Source organism: Cydia fagiglandana, chromosome 12 (genome assembly GCF_963556715.1).
Source record: "Cydia fagiglandana chromosome 12, ilCydFagi1.1, whole genome shotgun sequence".
Classification (NCBI taxonomy): Eukaryota; Metazoa; Arthropoda; class Insecta; order Lepidoptera; family Tortricidae; genus Cydia; species Cydia fagiglandana.
Window position 1 is genome coordinate 4,123,469 of NC_085943.1, and position 22,644 is coordinate 4,146,112.

The following is a 22,644-nucleotide window of genomic DNA, read 5'->3' on the forward strand; positions in this document are numbered from 1 at the left end:
ACCGGCAATTTGACGAAACCCGTACTTATAATCGGAATACTATTATAACCGGTAAACCTCTTGTTACTAGGGAGTAACGGCACTTCTTTAAACAGAGACTCGTAAGTTTTTTGTGAAATGGCGGTAATGGCGGACCCCGTATCTATCTCACATTGTAACGATAACCCGTTAATAATTACTGTTTCGATCATGGGTTCACCCTTTACCGAACGGATATTAAAAAACTTACCATCATCATCCTCGCTCACCTCCTCTGACTCAACGTACTTCAGGTTACACAATACATCTTACGTAAGTGACCCTTCTTTTTGCACTTTTTGCACTTGTAATTTACGTAACGACAGTTCTCCGTTTTATGACTACTTAGACCGCACACAGAACACTTATTCCCGCGACCCGCTGTAGTCTCGCCGATCTTTAACACGCTCTCAGCGCCGGGCACCGCCGCCGTCACGGTGGAAGCCAAGGTCGCGCTGGCTGCGGCGCGAGCGCACCGCACACTTTCAGCTATGTCAATTGCTTTCGCTAGGGTGAGTTCGCCAAGCTCCTTCGAAAACAATTTTTCGCGCTCTTTACCAGACTGCATGCCCATGATAAATCTGTCCAGAAGCGCCTCCTCAATGTTCTTGAACTGGCAATGCGCCGCAAGCCCGCGCAGTCGCGCGGCCCATTGCGCCGATGTTTCGCCTACCTTCTGCACCGCAGAATGGAAGTGATAACGCTCCGCAAATACGCAGCGCTTTGGAGTAAAATGCGCATCCAATAACAGTACCACTTCACTGTAACTTTTGTTTTCAAGAACACCGGGCAGTGCAAGGTTACTTGCTAATTGATAGGTGCTTTCGGTAAGTGCACTTAACAAGATGGCGCGCCTTCTTACACCCGCTTTGTCGCTTGCATCGTCGATGTTGTTTGCGATGAACCACTGTTCAAGCCTATTTTTGTAAGTAAGCCACTCTTGTTGTTGATGGTTAAAACTTGAAAATAAGCCGACCGAGTTCGAAGTTGCCATGATACACGGCAGTTAACACGCGAGGTAATTAACGAATCGTCGCCACTGATAGATATGAAATGGGAGGGCGCACAAGTGACACACAACGTAGCTGTTAGCGAACTGATTTATTTAACCCGTTACCTGGTTTATATCGCGGTGGGCGCAGCCACCATGCGTACTTACATCTACCTATGCATGCATACACAACAGCCAGTTTTTATCAGAATTAAAAAAAAATATGATATCTTTATGTTGATTAACTTTATAAAATGACTGATGTAATGAAAACTGGCTAAGTCAAATCTAACCTACTTTAAGATCTCACATTTTTTTTAAATAACAGCAATTGTTATATGTAGAACTCCGATTAGTATAATAATTTTTATTTTCTTGTTTTTGGTACACTTTCTGATTAAAATAAAAACGTTTAACTTAAAACTTTTTTACATTAATTTTATTTTATTTGTATTGAACTTGGCTCTCCTTTTTTGCATTTATGTTTTTGGTGGGATATTTAGTTACGATTTGCAAGCATGACTGAATATTGAGTATAATAAACATACCTCGCAATCGAGGTAGCAAAACCGTAGCAGTTGCACATTAAGGTTGACGCATATATACGTATTTACTAAGTCAAATACAAAAACTATGTTTTAAATTAATTATTTAAGATCTGTTTGCGTGTGATTACGCTAAATAAGGTATTTACATCCTTGTGCTATACACACATCATTACGTTATAAGTAGGTAGAATTTATTTTGTATTTCAAATTAAGAGTAAACAAATTGTGATCAAATAAACAAAAAATTTAAGAAGTAATTTAATAATTTACTTTCCTGAAACACAAATTTAACTTTGAAATTTTAAAAAATAGTGGCTATGTTATCATGAGTCATGATGATGATTCATGACATATGAACGCTAACCTTTACATTCAACTGTCATTTCCTACGGTTTTGCTAACTCGATTGCGAGGTATGATAATAAATAATCCCTAATCTGAACGGGAACTTTCTATGTCGAAATTTTGGAAATTTTGAGAATATACTGCAAATCGCACATTGCTAATCTCGGCGTTAGAGTACAAATGTAGATCGAAAGGATTGCCTTTCGAGATAAGTAGGTGTAGGTGTAGGTGATTAGCAGGAACTCACTGTCTGTTTGTCGAGTTGCATGTTTCGCAGTTTTTCGTTTTTTCTATGAGCTCCCACAGTAAGTGCCCTGGGATGACGGAGGCGGCCAGGCCCAGTTGGCACCTGGGGCCCAAGTTGACGTAGCAGCTTCGATTCGTCCAGGGCTGCTCGTGGCTCCAAACCTGTTTTATTGTTGTAGTAGTAAAACATTTTATTGTACAAAAATCAAAACAAAACAGGAAAAATAACATTCGTCATTAGTACAAAGGCGAACTTATCCCTTTAAGGGATCTCTCCCAGTTAACCTTTGAGCAATTGAGGGAGAATTGAAACGGTAGACATCCGTACTGTACCAACAACGGCGTAAATAAAAGAAAATATGTGTTTATATGTATTTTTTATTGTTTTGTAAGTGTTTTTATATTTTACTTTTATATTCATATTATAAAAATAACTACTTACTAACTTAAGACCAAAAATAAATAAAGAGAATAATAATTAACAACTGGTGTCACCTGCCTGCTCTATAAGTCCGGTAGTACCACGGAAGCGAAGAATTACAGACCCATTACATGCTTGCCTACACTCTACAAGCTCCTTACATCCATTTTGAGAGCAAAAATCAACGCGCACATTGTCGCAAACAATATTCTGGCTTCCGCTCAAAATGGATGTAGGGTTGGGTCCCGTGGTACTATAGAGCTCCTCCTCATAGACATGATCATCTGCCAACAAATCCGGCGGAACAGGGGTGTCCTCTCGGCCGCTTGGATTGACTACAAGAAGGCCTATGATTCGGTGCCTCATTCATGGTCGGGGAGGGTCTTAGAGTTGTATAAAGTTGATGCAGCTTTGAGAGCCTTCCTAAGCGCGTGTATGGGACAGTGGACCACAGTCCTTCGTCAACCAGGAGGCAGGGATGACCGTCCTGGCCCGCAGGATTTTATAAGGATTGAGCGAGGAATTTCAGGGCGACAGTCTGAGTCCCCTGTGGTTCTGCCTAGCTTTAAATCCCCTCAGCACCCTGCTGAAGGATTTGGGACTAGGTTGCCGGCTTCGGAGAGAGGGTGAAGTCATTTTTCACCTTCTGTACATGGATGACCTCAAATTATTTGCACCAAACAACCAAGACCTGTCGGAGCTACTGAAAACCACGGAAGTCTTCAGTAGTGCCATCAACATGGAGTTTGGTGTCGATAAATGTGCAGTTATACATGTACAGCGGGGGAGGGTTGTTAATTCAACAAATTTACAACTGTCTGAGACAATGTCTTTCAGATCTATCTCTGAATCAGAAACCTATAAATACCTTGGTATGTCACAGTCGTTGGGTATTGAGGACGAGGGTATTAGACGGTCGGTGAAGGAGCGCTTTTTCAGTCGGCTCTCAAAAGTCCTTAACAGTCTTTTGTTAGGTGGCAACAAAGTGCGCGCCTTCAACGCCTGGGTAATGCCTCAACTCACATACTCCTTTGGCATACTAAGGTGGACTCAGACCGAGCTGGACGCCCTGGATCGGAGGGTCCGATCACTGCTCACCACACATCGCATGCTACACCCACGCTCGTCAGTTATGAGATTGTACATCCCACGGAAGTGTGGAGGCCGAGGCTTCCTAAACGCCAAGGATCGCCACAACCGCGAGGTGTACAGTCTCAGGAACTATTTCCTTAACAACGAGTGTGGGATGCATCGTGATGTGGTGGCAGTAGATAGGAACCTCACGCCGCTCTCCTTAGCAAACGAGAATGTAGTATTATCCAGCAATGTGCCCACAGTTGTGGATGGTAGTGTCTGTAACCACAGACCCGACTCCCATTCCGCAGTGGCAAGAAGACGAGCGCGATCTGTCGGACTAAGTGCCGAATCTAGGAGACGGTTCCTAGTTAGACGGCAGAGATACTTGTCCCACTGCCTCTGCGAACATGGGTTGACAGGCGAGTCTGCGTTAAGACATGTTAAATGCCATACGTTCTTGGCCTCGGTACAGTGCGAAGCCTCCAGGGCCCCAAGGGAAGGGGCTAAAATTTTCCTAATGAGGTTTTGAGCACCGTGTACCGAAGCCAAGAAAGCGAATATATTTCAGGAATTTTAGTAAATCGCCCCCCAATCATACAATCAGTTATTTGTCACACAAAAGGGCAGAGCGGCAATTCTGTTGCTATACATAATTGTAGATTTAGTTTTTTTAATACTAATATTTTTATGTTATTTCTACTTATAGTGTAGTAAACGAAGCAAGTTGTTGTATGGAGACCCATGCATTAATTTCTCAGTCGATGAAATTTTGCTTGGTTGTTGTATAGTATGAACCGAAACTAACATTATAAATATCAAAAAAAAACCGGCCAAGTGCGAGTCTGACTCGCGTTTCTAGGGTTCCGTACATAATTCCGACTCACGCTTGATTGCACATTTCTAATAGGTTTTTCTGTCATCTATAGGTAAAGAACTATTTTGTGTATTTTTTTCAAAATTTTAGACCCAGTAGTTTCGGAGATACAGGGGGAATAATATTTTTTTGGCTATTTGTATTTTCTTAAATAACTTCGAACCTATGTATTATAAAACTATAAAAAAAATATGTCCATCTTTGGGTTACTAATTTACATATGTGTACCAAATTTCAACTTAATTGGTTCAGTAGTTTCCGAGAAAATAGGCTGGGACAAACAGGCAGACAGACGCACGAGTGATTCTATAAGGGTTCCGTATTTTCGTTTTGAGGTACGGAACCCTAAAAACACTTCTAAGTTAGGTATTTATACGTAAAAATACGAATCTGTTTATATATTTAACCGAGTAATTCCTCCGTCCAAATTTTTTTTACCAAATATGTTATTGGTATTTCTGCTGGGATATTTTTTTTAATATTTCATATATTGTTGCAATACGTTACATGAATATTTCCGGTGAAGACGAAAGTTTGAAAGGAGCATTATTTTGTAAAAAGATATTAACGACTTAAGACTTTAGGTATTTATTTTAATTCTATTATTATTATTCTTTGGATATTTATACAATACATATTATTTATTGATACTTTATCATACTGTAAAGTTTTTTCTGGCTGAGGAATTACTGCGGGGTCCACTACCTTTATTTACTACACTATTAGAATCAAGAGCTCGTTTGATCTTCATAGATGAAAATATTTTAAGATGTTTATTTCAAATCCGTTACCTGGGTATCCTGTTCCTTGTCTTCGCGTTTATCCACATGTAATATCTAATAACAAAAAACATATTTACGCGTGATATTTACAAAATATAAATAACTGGATGTTAAGACGAAAAGGGACGAGTGCCTCGAAACTAGTTTTCCAAACTAAATATTTCCCATTTTCCTCTCTGAATATTAACATTATTAAAAAAAAAACAACGGGTTGCACTCCGGGAGTGCCGACAGAAGTGAAAACTTAATGACTAGTCCAAAATGTCTGTAGTAGCACTATGTATAATTGACCCATCCACCTTTCTATTGAAAAACTTTAGTTCCGAAATTGCTGGCCAGTGAGCTAAAATTGTGGCGTTAATTGTTTAAAACTCAAATTGAAATTGTAAAGTTACCTTGCAGACCTCGCATTTAAATATATTTGGTCATGATATTTTGAGTTTTATTTACCAGTACTAGAATTAACTTTTATTAGTCCATGGGCCAGCTGGTAAAATTTTTGAAAATGGTATAAATTGGGGGTACCAAGTTTCCTTTTCACAGTAGTTAGATAGGCTTATTATGATGTTAAAAAACCATGATTGCCATCTCAAAATGGTAGCTAACAAAAATGGCCGCCAATCCAAGATGGCGGATATTGAGTTTAAAAAATCAACCGTAACTCGAGAAGTATTCGTCCGATTTCATTGCATTTTTTTTTAAACAAAAGCTCTAAATGTGAGCTTAAAATCATGTTCATATATTATATCGATAAAGTCAACCGTTAATTAGTAATTAAAGAAATATTGTAAATTTTCTTATTTTTTTGTGATACTTTTTTTTTAAATTGAGTTTTTACAAAATATCTTGTACATTACAAAAAAGTTTTAAATGAGGCAAAATAGTGTATTAAATTAACTTTAATTTGACGCACAATTTGTATGGGACTGATGACTGAAACACATGGAAACATGAATTTAATTTTACTTCTGTTTAAATTCACCGTTGACTAAATAACTGCGTACAGAACAACAAGCGTCAGATGAAGTTGTAGAGTACAAAAATGATATTTTTAGTATAATTTAATAATTTATAATAATAGTAGCAGGGCTCGGAAACCGTTTTATTTTTCAAACCGGTTTCGTTCATAAACCCGGGAACGAAAAGGATTTCGTTTCGGTTACCAGTTAAAAAACTGTTCTATTGAGATACCGTTGATATGCGTTCGCCTTTCGTTTTTGTGGAACTAAATTAACCGATTAAATTGAAAATGTCGAAGTAAGATAGGTAGAAAATCTCTTTCACAACATGACAACGAGGTTAACTGAGAGTCTCCGAAAGCCGACAGTAACCGTAACCGGTGTTATATCGTTCCCCGCGAACCATAAAATTCCGTTCCCCTTCTTACCAGTTAGAAGTAATTTTGTAGTTTGCGTTCCCTGATGAATGATATAATGAGGTTTTAAAACGATATTAACAGGTATTTTGATACCGCCTACGGAACCTGAATAGTAGTATGATAGTAATATTGGTTTTGATTTGTTCCAAGTAAAAACTGGTATTCGGTATAAATAGAAATGTCTTCAGTGAAAATGTGTTCGGCTATAAATAAAGTGAACTAGATATGTGTAAAATATGTGGCGAGATAGGCCCTAAATGACGGACAATCTTGGGCATTGTTATTTAATGCAGCATTAATAAGGAGTTTTGAGGATATTACTAACCGACGTGATATACCGGATGAATTGTTAGGTATACACTGTGAAATATCACTGCCAATATAGAGTCCATTTCACCAATATCATGTCTTTAATAAAATTACAGACAAAAAGACTCCCTACGCTCGTGGTTCGAAAAATGGAATCTTGAGCATAGCGAGGTTTTCACCACACCAACACGAGGAAAATACTAACTGTAAAATATCAAACAAAATCAAAGCGATTCGATTCAAAATGAATGTTATAAAATCTTTATCATTCAAAATCATCATTTAAAAGTCAATTTTACCAGCAAACATAAGAAAACAACTCAAAATTTGCATTTGATTATTTTGTCTCACATGTGAATAAAATGCAACTATCTTATCAGCTTTGGAACAATCAAGAGAGTCTTTATCAGCTAGTGTGGTGATGATATTGTAACTGAAGAAACATGTTATCATAAACCCAAGAGTCTTCTTCTTCCTCGCGTTATCCCGGCATTTTGCCACGGCTCATAGGGGCCTGGGGTCCGCTTGACAACTAATAAACCCAAGAGTAAAATCTCAAAATTCTGTATTTACTTGCGAAACGTATTTCTTACTTAATAGAGGATGTCGTTAGCGTAACAGATTCTTCAAAGATATTTTCTTAAATATAACTTAAGTAAAGAGTTTTCATCCGGTACCTACCTATATCACGTCGATTAGTAATAGACTCTAGTGGACTCTAGACTGGTATACAATGGTGTCCAAGCTCTGAACCAGTTTGGAAGGCAAAACAGAGTGCAACTGGTATGGATGCCAGGGCACGAGGGATTCATAGGCAATGAAAATGCAGATGAACTTGCCAGAGCTGGATCTGTAAGTAACCTTATAGGTCCGGAACGATTTGTGGGGCTCTCACAGGGAACCATCATAACGCTAAAGACCATCTAAGATCAAACATCGGGAAGAATGGGACAGTCTGACGGGTCTAAAGCACGCAAAGCTCTTTATGCAAGGAGTAGACTCCGGTTGGAGCAAAAAGCTTTGGAAGCTTAGCAAAAGACAACTCCAAATCATAACAAGGGTGTTTACAGGCCATTACGGGGTCAAAGGAATTCTGGCCAAGATGGGACACTCTGACAACACCGATTGGCGTATGTGTGGCGAAGAGAGACAGTAAAACACCTAATTTGTGAATGTTACGCCCTCGCCAGACAAAGAATGAAGGACTTTGGAGCAGGATATCTTGAACCAAAGGACTTTAAAACGCTAACCAGGAGCTCCATCGTCCGGCACATGGATATGGTGGGAAAAGCTCTTGAATAGTTGACGGATCTTTTCTAGGGGGTAATTACGCAAAAGATCCCTATGGATCGAAGTGTATCCAAACAAGGGCCCCCGAAAACAATAAGATAAGAATAGACTCAAAATTCCTTATTAATGCTGCATTAAAATTGAATAATGCCTACTGTCCACCTTTTTGGGGGTGTACTTTACAAAATCGTCCTATTTCGCTACATATTATACAAATATCTAGTTAACTTAATAATAGCCGAAAAGATTTTCACTGAATAACTAGTTTTTAGCTAATTAATGTTACTAACGGTTAAACGCGATTAAATTTTTATTTTTTATCTTTTTCCGACGTTTCAATGAATAATGAAATTTAATCGCGTTAGATCTGTTAGTAACATTAATTATGTGTACAAAACGCAAGATTTTAACATAATTTTTACTTGTAACAAATAAAACTAATAATACTATCATTCTAATATTATTATAATCAATTGCTAAAGTTATTAAAATATACTAAAAACATGATTTCTGTACAATACAACATCTATCCGAAGCTTTTTGTTTTGTACGTAGTGATTTAGTCAACGGTGAATTTCAACGGAAGTAAAACCAAATTCATTTTTCCATGTGTTTTCAGTCATCAGTCCCATACAAATTGTACGTCAAATTAAAGTTAATTTAATACACTATTTTGCCTCATTTAAAACTTTTTTGTAATGTACGAGATGTTTTGTAAAAACTTAATTCAAAAAAAAGTATCACAAAAAAATGAGTTTTTTTCAATATTTCTTTAATTACTACTTAATGGTTGACTTTATCGATATAATATATAAACATAATTTTAAGCTCACTTATAGAGCTTTGATAAAAAAAAACAGCAACGAAATCGGACGTATATTTCTCGAATTATGGTTGATTTCTTAAAACTCAATATCCGCCATCTTGGATTGGCGGCCATTTTTGTTAGCTACCATTTTGAGATGGCAATCATGGTTTTTTAACATCATAATAAGCCTATCTAACTGCTGTGTAAAGGAAACTTAGTACCCCCAAATTATACCGAAATCTTGCCTGGCCCATGGACTATATTTGCGATTTCATCAAGATGTAGCTTTATTGAATTATATTTGAGTGATGTAAAGAATGTAACTGTGAGATCCTCGTCTTTCAGCCCGTACAAGATTAGAACATTGAGGTTTATTGCTTAATATAAAAGTCCAGTTTTAAATAATTGACCTGATTACGATACGTTATGAGTGTTATGACTAAAGTTCTTTGGTGAATAACATTGTCCGGGGCACATGACGTCAGCGTTACGTTACGCGTTACGCTGAATCAAGCTTATAATTTTACCCCCACCTTAAAAAGTGCTCAGCGCCGCTAAAGAAGTTTTCACTTCAAAAATTACACAATTTGATGTATTTTAGACTTTAGTCATAGCAAAGGCTGACTTTTAATTTTTTTTAATTATTATGAATTAGGAGCGAAAACAGGTTTTTCTCAAACATGCAATGAAATATTGAAGTTATGTTCCTTATAATAGGCTGCGAAGTATGACGTTTCAGGTGCGGCTAGGACAAGAGGTCGTTAATGGAATTTCATACAAATCTTGCAGGCCTAGGCCGGCGAAGTCCTCTTTTTTAATTTTCATTTCACAGATATTTGTGACACAGCATCGTGGCATTCATCCATTTAAAAAAAAACTAGAGGCAGTATTTGCTTTATGGTTCGTAATGACACTCTGCCACTACGCCGATAAAAAAAAACAAAAAACAATGTTTGCTATGATTTGTAGTTTTATTTGTATAAAATCAACATTAACTTAATAAATAATACATTATTAACCAAATTTTATAATTTCAAATTATAAATTTAACTACACAAATAAAAATATTTAAAATATTTCATATAAACGTTAACGGTAAAAAGGTTTACTCAAACACGCGTAGTTATTTTTTTTAAATTGTTATGGAAGCAAAGTTGAAAAAATTTCATTCTGTTTTAGTGGATTTATGGTGCGTTGTTGATTTTTTTACTTTAATTTGAGTTCTGACGAAATAATGAAATTAATATTAATTGTAATCGTAGGTGTTGGAATTGGCAGCGTAAGCAGAATTAATTTTAAATAACTTGCTGCCTCTGCCGCCAAGTCAAAGACGAAGTATGTATATATTATGGTTGTTCATTCATATTGTTATTCAATATTCGACCATACTTGTATGCTTTATCTACGCACATATCATTATCGCTCTAAAATGCATTCAGAAACTGTACGAGGTCCAAAAATAACACCACACTGTATAAACCACCACTTTATTTACAACTTACTACTACTACACACTGTATATAACACTCACTGCTTGATTTGAATTTTGAATTGACGACCTATTGTTCTTCGAAGCTTATATATGAATCCCGGAAAAATCTTAATACCGCGTTGTAGGATGGACACGTTGGGAACAAAGTGCCATCTTTTGATTTATTTGGTAATTAATTTCCTATAATAACCAATTGCTAAAATGTGAATTTTAATGCAAAATATTACAAACATGTTATTCCAAATAATTTTACAAATATTTTAGAATCAATTGCCAACAAAAATAACCATAATAAATTTCCAAAATCGCTACTACTAACGCCATCTATGAATGCATTATGTGAAACTGTGAAGTATTAAAGAAATTCATACACATTAAAATATACGGCTTCAACATTCCGCCCACCAAGAACAAAGGGCAGTTTGTTCTTAATTCCGCCCACCATGGCATGGTATAACAAATAAAAGCAAAGGTAAGTGATAACGTGAACACAAAATTAACATGCCCTTTGCATTTACCTAAAACAAGAAGATTGAGATTAAATAATAAAGAGAACAGTTTCAATAACAATACTTAATAAGAAGGAAACAGTTTATTTACAGCCCATTTTTATGTGTTTACTCAAACTGACTTCTCGTGTGATATTGTTCGCACCTGAATGTTTTATGCTTGAATGCCGTATAACCATCCAAATGCAGGAACAGTCTAAATTGGCCAGAACAATGACATCAACAACTGGCTCAGGAGTGACGAGACTTGGAACGACGATAAAACTGCCACTCGACAAATGATATTAAAATCTTGCGCATTTTCTGAGTCAACCGCTTTCTTCTGAGATTATTGACGTTTCTAATAAAAGTTAGGTTCCAGCATTAGAGGTCCTGTCAACAGAAAGAGTCTTCTATTCCAATTCAGGCAGCTAAAATGCTTGATATCACATAAGAGTTTATTTTTATTTTATGAAATATCTTCGGCCAGAGAATAACCGGCACCAGCCAACCAAGCGGGTTAACAACCCAGTATATGTCAGTCATCCTTGTCCTCATTGAACAAAATTTGAGATGTGATAGTTGAACTGCAAAAGAGTATTCGAATATGTCTTCTTTTTGATACCAAGTCCTACCCAAATTTTTCACCGCTGTGTCCAGCTTGATCTTCATATTATCTTCGTTTCTAGAATCTTGATTCTTTGTTTTCAATAAGTTGTGGCTATAAGTTTTCCACGTTGCTGCTTCGAAACCTGCTTTACTTATTGATCCGTTGAGTTCTTTGTATAATCGTTTTTCTTCTCCCACAGTCTTACAATCTGACAGGAGGTCATTTACACGCAACACTCCGTCTGCTGCTGCCCATTGATAGGCTTCTTCGCGCTCAGGTGCAACTTGCTGCAGTGTTTTGTTAGCCAGAGCAGGTGCCACGGTTGTTCCGAGTTCGTTTTGACCATCTCGACATAAACTTTGTCGGAACTCAGCATCTTCGACGTAGACCTGCCGTTTTATTCCCGTGCATGAGACATCAAAGACTATCGCTACCTTGTTGTCTTCTGGAGTAACAGCATTTTGGGGAAGGCACACAACTTCTGGTTTGGGTTGTACTTCATTCGAAACCATTTTCACGTTGCTAAGCTCTTCGTACTCCTTGATGTAATTCATGTACCTCTCCTTCAACTGGGGTTCTTGCTCGATTTTTGTCTCGAATAAACTAGATCGTTTACTTGCTGCTAGATAAAGTTTCCCCTCAGTGCACCTGCAGTGCCGTGTATTTTCTTCGCAGAAGGGTAACTTGAATGAATACCTACCACTACAATCCCGGTTAGTAGTGGTAGCAAAAGATTCTTCTTGCTTCTCTTCTTCCTTAGTGTGTTTGTGCTTGGGATCTGGCGCAATAGGATCAGCCTCAAGCTCTGAAAACTTCTTCAGAAGCTCGTTGTCATTGACATGAATATAGTTATTTCTGATCTTATTGTGTAACTCCGACTCACCTGAGCGAACCGGCCCGGAAATGATCCAACCTAAGGAAGTTTGCTGAGCGATGGGTCCTCCCTGTGGAGTTTTGAGAACACCGCCCATGAGTATTTGACTATAGACTTCTCCACCAAGTAGCAAGTCGATTTGTCCCGGTTCATTGAATGTTGCATCCGCTAAATCTAAACTAGACAGCTCGGACCAAGACTCAACATTGACTCGTTTCTCAGGAAGATTCAATGTGAGTTTGCTTAACACAAAAGCATTTACGTTTACATTAAAATCAGAGTCGACGCGAGATGTGATTGTTATATTCACCGACGAGTTAGAGCTCAGGGAACTCTCCTCTTCATCTTCGCATAGTCTCGTGATTGTGCTTTTGTGGGGAATCCTGGAAAGTCCGAGCAGATGAACCACAGATTCTTTGATAAACGACTCTTCTGATCCTTGGTCGATAAAGCACCTGAGTGTTATGAGCTGACCAGATTTCGACATGGCATTAACCAATGCTGTTGGTAATAAAACCAACCTATGAGCTGTCGAAAAGTGGTTTTTAATGTTGGTAGTGGTGCGCTCATCATCAGATGACGAGTGAGATGCAGTTGCAGGTGCAACCACATTTGGTACAACTGAGTGATTTGTTTCTTCAGACTCCTGAGACTCAGTTGCTGGTGTGTTATTCTTGGAATGCAATAAAGAATGATGTTTCCTTTGGCAAATTCGGCATCTAGAGGATTGACGGCATGCATAAACTGAATGGTGAGGTCCTAGACAATTAAAACAAAGGCTATGTGACTGGACAAAACCACGACGAGCATCAGTATCAAGTTTGGAAAACTCCTTACAATTACTAATCTTATGGGCTTCAGAACAGAATGTACAAGTTGGTGTTGACACAACTGACACATGATGGACTTTCACAGATGTACTGGAGCTCTGGTGAGCGTTGGTGCTGGGTCTAGAAAGCTTTGGGTCAATGAACTCCAATGCGCGAAACCGTGTCTCTAAAAATATTTGAAATTGTTCATAAGTTGGCAATTCATTGTTGTGTTCAATTGACTTCAGTTCCCATTGCTTTCGCGACTCAGCATCTAACTTTAAACACATTAGATGCACAATAATAACATCCCAACTCTTAACATCTATGCCTAAGTTCTTCAGCGCTTGTAGACACTCGTTGGTTGTATCTAATAACTCCTTGAGGGCACTAGCAGATTCAGTAGCCAAATTACGCTGACTCAACAATCGTTTCAGGATGCAGTTTGATAAATATTTCTTATTGTTATACCTCTTCTCGAGTTGCTCCCAACTGGTACTGTAGTTATCTTTGGTGATTGGAATGTGTCTCAACAACTGTTCAGCTTCGCCAGTTAAATGCCCCTTTAAATAATGCAGCTTCTGGACATCATCTAGATCTTTGTTGCTGTGTATCAACGAAACAAACATGTCACGGAAACTCACCCATTCAGCATACTGACCGGAGAACGTTGGTATTGAAATCTTGGGCAGTTTGACGCGTTCTTCAGCCTTGTTGGTTGACTTACTGGGCTCGGTGACATTCATGCTTGACGTCGCAGATGTAGAAGCTGGCTGGAGACTGCTCAGCATAGATTTAACAAGGCATTTATAAGTTATGTATGCTTCTTCAGTGTCATCATACACATTGTTTACGACGTACGTGCTTTGAGTCAAAGCTTCTGACTCGCTGTGCTGAATAATATGCGTATGCGTGCGTGAAAATTGAGTCCATAACTCCTCCAACAATTCCAATCTAGTGTTAAGATAATCAATAGAATTACGGCGTTCTTTGGGAGACTTTTTGAAGTTTTCGAAACCGCGAACAATTCTAGACTGCAAGTCATCCTGTATATTCAGAAGTTTCTCCATCGTGATTTATTTCTAAGTGTTTGACAGCTAACTTAAATCGGGCATAGGTTCCCCGTGAAAATATTCTGAGTCCTGGCTACTGATCTGAAATTTCTAAGTCCCAACTCAATCGGATTGAAAATTTTCTAAGTCCCAGATTATCCGATTGAATTTTTCTAAGTCCAGTTACACGTGAAATTTTCTAAGTCCTCACTCAGTAATGAATAATAAAGTACTCACAATTCACCACCGGCACTCACACTTGACCACAACTAACGTCACACTGCACTCGCCGCTGATGACGTCACCCGATGTCGCCGCTGCCGTGACGTCACGCGATGACGCTGCTGCCGATGACGTCAGGCCGCAGTTGATGTCGGCACTGCACTCGGCAGCCCCGCACTGTGCCGGACGGCGCCCTCTGCCGTCGACTCCTGGAACCGAATAGCCAAACTATCCGGCTCGAAGGACCATGTACGAGGTTCAAAAATAACACCACACTGTATAAACCACCACTTTATTTACAACTTACTACTACTACACACTGTATATAACACTCACTGCTTGATTTGAATTTTGAATTGACGACCTATTGTTCTTCGATGCTTATATATGAATCCCGGAAAAATCTTAATACCGCGTTGTAGGATGGACACGTTGGGAACAAAGTGCCATCTTTTGATTTATTTGGTAATTAATTTCCTATAATAACAAATTGCTAAAATGTGAATTTTAATGCAAAATATTACAAACATGTTATTCCAAATAATTTTACAAATATTTTAGAATGAATTGCCAACAAAAATAACCATAATAAATTTCCAAAATCGCTACTACTAACGCCATCTATGAATGCATTATGTGAAACTGTGAAGTATTAAAGAAATTCATACACATTAAAATATACGGCTTCAACATAAACCATAGGAAATAGCGATGGGCGAGTCGAGTTATCTGATTCGAATAATCCGAATCAACCTACAGATGAGTTGATTCGAATCAAGACTATTGGCAATCCGAATCAACTCGCCTACTAAACTGACTGGTAACTTGGTATCCGATCCGCTGACTCGGCGAATGAATCGCCAATTCACCAACTCTCCGAGCCGAGTCAACGCTACGCTAAGGCCATTCAAAAATAAACCTTAATTCGATAGCCCGAAGGTTCTTTTTACAACAACTGCCGCTTGATTCGCCGTTTCAATCAGAGTTGACTGGTACTATGACCATTCAAAAATAAACCTTAATTCCGTAGCCCGAAGGTTCTTTTTACAACAACTGCTGCTTGATTCGCAATCCCGAGTCGAGTTCACTGGTAGTATGGCCATTGAAAAATAAACCTTAATTCGGTGTCCTGAAGGTTCTGTTTACAACAACTGCCGCTCGACTCGTTTGCGGCTCCGCGGCCCGTGACCTTGTCGCGAACCACGCAAACCGTCGAGTCGAGTCAGTTCGAATTTCAACTCGGATCAGTGGCCGAATCGATTCGAATGATTCGAATCGAAAAAAAGTGGACTCGTCACATCGCTAATAGGAATTGACCAGCATTATGACAACCAATTTTACTATGAGTACTTTCTTATCTGTGGTAGTAGGTAAAATCTGTACTTTAAAGTTATAACTTTATAGATTTTTGTAAGGTTATGAGTGTTGCAGAATGGAGTTTTTATCCCAACATTAAAAAGTTTATGTCAATATTGTCAACTGTCTTCTTGGAAAATATATCTTTCGTTTCCTACGTACATTTTGTATTTTAATTCTTTTAATTTACTTATTTGGACCCCAAGGCCCAGGTTTAACCTTTAACATGGTCCTATTGAGTCGGGAACCGTAAGTAAATAAAATTAAATGCGTAGAAGCGGATTCTAAGAAGCACGAAAATATTTTCATTGGACTCGTCTGGAGTTGCCGATTTGAAGGTGCCGCCATTGTGCGGAGCCATTGCAGCGTTCAACGAGCCGCGAGCAAGCGTTCTATAAACGAACCAGCACCACTCACTGCGCAGCGATCTCGCGCGTGTGGAACGGAATAAACAAGTAACGTTTTGTTTCAAATCTGTTTGACATTTGTTCTTTTCCAGATATTTTAGTGTTTGTGGTGGAAAAGTGTTTCTATCTTCTAATATAAGTTTAAAAGCTTGTAAAGTTAATTGGTTTTTGCCGGTTTTTATGTGCGTCTACGAAGTCGTTTTTGTGTTTTCCACATGCAAAGCATTGTGCGCAATTTAACATGGAAAAGATAGAAGAAGAACGACGTCAATTAGTTGCGCGCAGAGGCACGAAAAAAGGTACTCTAACAAGATTGAAAAACAAAATGGAAGAATCGTATATAAACGATATAGAAATGCTAAAACTGATGGTAGAGAGGGCCCAGACGGCATTCCACGATTATGAAGATCTGTGCGAGAAAATAGGTGATGAGGAGGATCCCATTGCTGTCGAAACGACTTTTTATGAATGCGTAGCAGCAATGCGGCAGCGAATTGCGGATTTATCGGCACCTGTACCCACCCCTGCCTTTTTGCCGGCAGTGACGCCTAAAGTGTCGTCGAAAATAAAGTTACCGAACATACAAATACCATCATTCAATGGCAAGTATACAGAATACAGACCTTTCATAGAAATGTTTACTGCCCTTGTGCATAACAATGAAGGGTTCGACAATATACAAAAGTTTTTTTACCTGAGAAGCTTCCTAAAAGCTGAGGCATTTGATTTAATCAAAAACTTACCTGTCATCGGTCAAAGTTATTCCGAAGCTCTCAAAATTTTAGCTGATAGGTACGATAATAAATATAAAATCATCAATGAGCACATAAATGCTTTGTTTGAGTTGCCAATGCTAACTAAGTCAAGTCCTAGTGCTTTACGCTCATTGATTTCAATAACAAAACAGCATTTAGCTGCATTAAAAAACCTTGATGAGGCCATTGAAAAATGGGACAGCGTTCTCATTTGCCTATTAAATAAAAAACTAGACCCAGTTACTAACCGAGAGTATCATTTGCATAGGGATTCCTCAAAACAGCCAACCTTTAATGATTTTTTGAAATTTGTAGAAGGTCGGGCCCTTGCCCTAGAGAACAGTGAGGGACGGGGTGATACAGCAAGCTGTGCTGCTGGCAAGGTAGCTCCAGTGAAGATGGCATCATCATCATTTGTCACTACCAAAGCATCCCAAGGCTGTCTGTACTGTGGTAAGGAACACAAATTATATGCATGCCCTAAATTTGCTCTAGCTTCCATATCGGAACGACTAGATTTTGTTAAGGAAACAAAGCTTTGCAAGATTTGTCTTAACATTCACCCAGGAAAGTGCAAGTTTCATTTTAAATGTAAGGAGTGCAAAGAATCCCACAACTCGCTACTTCATGTGAATGAAGAGAAATCCTCATCGGTGTCATTGACTAACATTAATAATCAGACACTGGTGTTGTTGCCAACGGTTAAAGTTAAGGTAGTTTCTAAATGTGGCAAGGAGATCATAGTTAAAGCAATGCTTGACTGTGCATCTCAGAATTCCTTTATTACAACGAAGCTTGCAAAGCAACTAGGTTACCCACTCTTGCCATGTTCTACTACAATAACTGGTGTAACTCTAGAAGATAAATCGGTCAAACATAGTTTGCGCCTGGATATTTGCTCATGTGTTTATCCATATAAAACACAAGTAAATCTGTTAGTGGTAGATAAATTTAGTAACGAAATGTTGCCACAAACAGAAATAGATATTTCAAAAATTGAGATCCCTGAAAATATAACATTAGCCGATGACTCCTTCCATATCCCAAGTGAGATAGATATTTTATTGGCTGCAAATATCTTTTTTCAGTGCCTGTTGTCGCAGCCTGAGGAGCTGCGCGATCCTGATGCCGCACCCAGCTTGGTTCACACACAGTTTGGTTACATAGTAGGAGGTGATGTTCCATCTTCTATTCTTAAACGACCTGCTGTTTCTCTTTTCTGTCAAGAATGTCAAACCGATGTACGCGATACTATGTCTAATTTTTGGCAAACAGAAAAAGTACCTGAAATATATGCGGAACATACATCTGAACAACAACAGTGCGAAAAATTGTTCACTGAAACTGTCAAACTTGAAGGCAATCAATTTACAGTTTCATTGCCATTAAAAATACCTATCTATGATGTGAACAATACATTGGGGGATTCATTTGGGTTAGCGCTCAAGAGATTTTATAATCTCGAGAAGAGATTTCAGAAGGATCAGAATTTGTATGAAGGTTATAAGGATTTCATACATGAATATCTCGACTTAGGTCATGGATCATATGTTGACATTTCCTCATATGATCTTACTAAAGATCCTATGTACTTTATGGGACATTCAGCTGTTTTAAGGCCGGATGCAGTAAGTACCAAGCTCCGGGTAGTCTTTGATGGATCTATGTTAACGAGTAATAAGATTTCATTGAATAATATTTTAATGAATGGACCAACTGTTCAACAGGAACTGTTCGACATACTGTTGTCATTTAGAGTGCACAAATATTTCATTGCTTGTGATATCAGGCGTATGTTCCGAAATATTTTAGTACAGAAAGATCAGCGATCTTTGCAAAATATTCTCTGGCGAGACACTCCTAATGAGTCACTAAAATGTATTCAGCTAAACACAGTTTGCTATGGAATGAAGTCATCAAGTTATCTTTCAACAAGATGCTTGAACGAGCTGGCTACGAAATTCGAGAGGCAATATCCTCTAGCTAGTTCTGCAATACTAAACTCTACCTATGTAGATGACATCATTCATACAGAGGATAGTTTGGCAAAGATTGTTGACACTCAAACTCAATTGATAGAATTACTTGCTAAAGGTAGTTTTAAACTACATAAATGGGCAGCTAATGACTCTTCAATTTTGACAAATATTCCAGCAGAGCAGCAGGTTGTTGGAGAACTGGAACTGAATAAGGACATCAAAACTTTAGGTTTAAAGTTAGATATTGACTCTGATTCTTTTAAACTTTCATGTCCAGTGTCAAAAAATGTCCCTAAAACAAAAAGACAAATTTTAAGTTACATAAGCCAATTCTATGACCCTTTAGGTCTAGCGGGACCCGTTTTTGTCCAAGCTAAAATCATTATGCAAAAATTGGCTCAGGCTTGTGCCGACTGGGACTCAGTGCCCTCGCCTATTTTACTAAAAGAATGGCTTGAATTTTACAATGATTTGCAGACAATGAAAGAAATTAAAATAAAACGAAATGTTACTGTTGATAACATTCAGTCTGCTCAATTAGTAGCATTTGGTGATGCCTCAATTTCTGCATATGGAGCAGCCATTTATTTAAGAGTCACTGACAAGCATGGCAAAGTATCGATGTCGCTTCTTTGTTCTAAGAGTCGCATTGCATCTAAAGACAAGAAGTTGACTGTGCCACGATTAGAATTAAATGCATCTCTTTTGATGGCAAAATTATGCTTTAGAGCATACAATACTTTAAGTAAAAAGATATCTATTGAAAGTGTGCATCTTTTCAGTGATTCTCAGGTTGTTTTGGCATGGCAAAAAACGAATCCAACAAATCTAAATGCTTATGTTGCTAATAGAGTCAAATTAATCAACGAATATACAAAGGGTTTTCAATGGTTGTATATAAAAACAGACCTCAATCCTTCTGATTGTTTGAGTCGAGGTGTAAAACCTAGTGAACTACAAAGTAACCAACTGTGGTGGTGTGGACCGACTAGCATGTCTGATCCAGAGTATAAATTTACCGATGATAGTAATAATGTACCTGACAACTTACCGGAGATCAAGCATGCTGATGGTTCCAAGCCGGTGTGTATGGCATCATATCAATCGGTTTCTCTTGCAAATGATTTGTTAGATAAGTTTTCTAACATTAATAAGGCAGTTAACGTGCTTGCCTACATACAAAGATTCTGTAAAAATGTAAGGCCGGGTTCACAAAAGATAAAGCTTAATTTTATTACTTTTAGCGAGGCAACCCAGGCATTGCATATGTTTATAAAGAATGAGCAGGAAAGGTTCTTTGATAAAGAGCTGGCCTCTTTGCGGGCAGGTAGGCAAGTTTCGTCGTATTTACTATCTGTCAACCCCTTCATTGATGCTAACGGTATTCTCAGAGTAGGTGGACGTTTGCAACACTCCTCCTTACCTTATAGCCATAAGCATCAGATAATCTTACCAAAAGAATCTAAGGTCACTTACCTTATTATTGAAAATGAACATTTAAAGCTTTTACACGCCAGTCAGAAAGAAGTACTTAGCAATTTAAGTCAACGCTATTATATAGTTAACGGTTTGAGATTGGTAAAAAAGTTTGTGAATAAATGTCTCACATGTTTTAGACTGAAAGGTGAAACAGCAAAACAGCTGATGGGTTCATTGCCCGCTGGTAGAGTCAGCATAGATCGAGTGTTTGCTAAGGTTGGTATAGACTTTGCGGGACCAATCCTGATAAAGCAGTCAAGAGTGAGAAGTGTTGTCACTACTAAAGGTTATATTGCTGTGTATGTGTGCTTTGTCACCAAAGCCATACATTTAGAGTTAGTGTCAGATCTCACCACTGATACATTCTTGGCTAGCTTCAAACGATTTATTGCTAGACGTAATGTTCCAACAGAGGTCTATTGTGATAATGCCGCTACTTTTAAGTCGGCTAGTACTCAGTTGTCTGAGTTATATAAATTGAATAATAATAAATGTCATCAAATTCAAGTTCAAAATGTGACTGCAAAATTGGGAACAACATTCCATTTCATACCGAGTTATTCTCCGGTGTTTGGTGGTCTATGGGAGGCCGCAGTAAAAAGTGTTAAATATCATTTGAAAAGAATGTTGGGCTCACATGTTTTAACATATGAATTGTTGTACACGGCACTTGTTCAAATTGAAAGCATTTTGAACTCGAGGCCTATAACGCCAATGTCATCAGACATTGAGGACCTCTCCTATTTAACGCCAGGGCACTTCTTAACTGGTGCGCCCTTAACTTGCTATCCTGAGCAGGATATCACAAACTTACCTGATAATAGATTGAAGTTTTGGAGGAAATGTACTGCTCTGCAGCAGCATTTTTGGCGATATTGGTCTAAACAATACCTTAATGTCTTACAGAACCGTCCTAAATGGAAGGCCGCCTTGCCTAATATTAAAGTAGGTGCTCTAGTTATCTTGCGTGAAATAGATACTCCGCCTATGACTTGGCCTATGGCTAGAGTTACCAAGGTTTTTCCAGGTCAGGATGGAAAGATAAGAGCCTTAGAAGTAAAAAAGGCTAATGGTAAAGTTCATACAACTTCTATTACTAAAGTGTGTATACTACCTTTAGATGAATAGGTAGTGTTTCAAAATGTTATTATATGGTATTTTAATATTTTAGTTAAGTATTATGGCTAATATCCTACTGAATTGTACTGATACTTAATTTATAACTGTAAGTAGGTAGTCATGTACTATGTGTTGATGCTGGGTGCATCTGATGTATAAGATGTTTATCTAGTTATATAAAATGTGTCTTATCTTATGTTTGTTACATACTGTTTCATAACTACTTTCATAGCAATCTTGTAAACTTATTAAGTTATTAGTAAGAGTTATATTAATTTCAATTTCACAAACCTTAAAAGATTACAGTCCGCTCTAGATATTGAAGTATACAAGGGAGCTAATGTGAAATGTAGTTTAATATTTAATAAGGTATTAATTTGTACCTAGTTATGTTATTTTATGTTGGCGGAATATGTTGCAGAATGGAGTTTTTATCCCAACATTAAAAAGTTTATGTCAATATTGTCAACTGTCTTCTTGGAAAATATATCTTTCGTTTCCTACGTACATTTTCTATTTAATTCTTTTAATTTACTTATTTGGACCCCAAGGCCCAGGTTTAACCTTTAACAATGAGTTTAAATTTGGAACAGCTGTCAAAACTCAAGTGGGTGTCTATTCTAGTATCCATAGATATTAAAACAATTATCGATACGAAACGTCAATTCAGTATATTTTTTTAATATAAACCGTACGACATTTTATCTCGAGTGACATGAGAATAGGGATTTGAAAATGAGTGATAAAAAGATATTTAAGGAGACGGCACCTCTCAAATCTGCGAGTTCCGCCAGAGAGCAACGATTGATGTCGACTGAAATATGAGGTTAGTGAATATATAAAAGAAGGTAATTATATGTGTGTAGATAAAGTAGTGTATGTAACTGTACATAATAGGCATTAAAACACTCGTGT

At 37.8% G+C, this 22,644-nt stretch overlaps 2 protein-coding genes across 2 annotated transcripts; one reads left to right on the plus strand and one right to left on the minus strand.

Annotated features, from left to right (window-relative positions):
- Positions 1-168: 168 nt before the first annotated feature.
- LOC134669404 (uncharacterized) lies at positions 169-1,198 on the minus strand. Its single transcript, XM_063526931.1, has one exon. It carries the CDS (start codon positions 1,010-1,012, stop codon positions 269-271), a length of 744 nt encoding a protein of 247 aa, XP_063383001.1. The 5' UTR covers positions 1,013-1,198; the 3' UTR covers positions 169-268.
- A 15,763-nt stretch (positions 1,199-16,961) lies between these two features.
- On the plus strand, positions 16,962-22,236 carry LOC134669405 (uncharacterized). Its single transcript, XM_063526932.1, has 2 exons — positions 16,962-17,605; positions 18,241-22,236. The coding sequence occupies exon 2, from the start codon at positions 18,406-18,408 to the stop codon at positions 21,736-21,738; it is 3,333 nt and encodes a 1,110-aa protein (XP_063383002.1). The 5' UTR covers positions 16,962-17,605; positions 18,241-18,405; the 3' UTR covers positions 21,739-22,236.
- Positions 22,237-22,644: the final 408 nt, after the last annotated feature.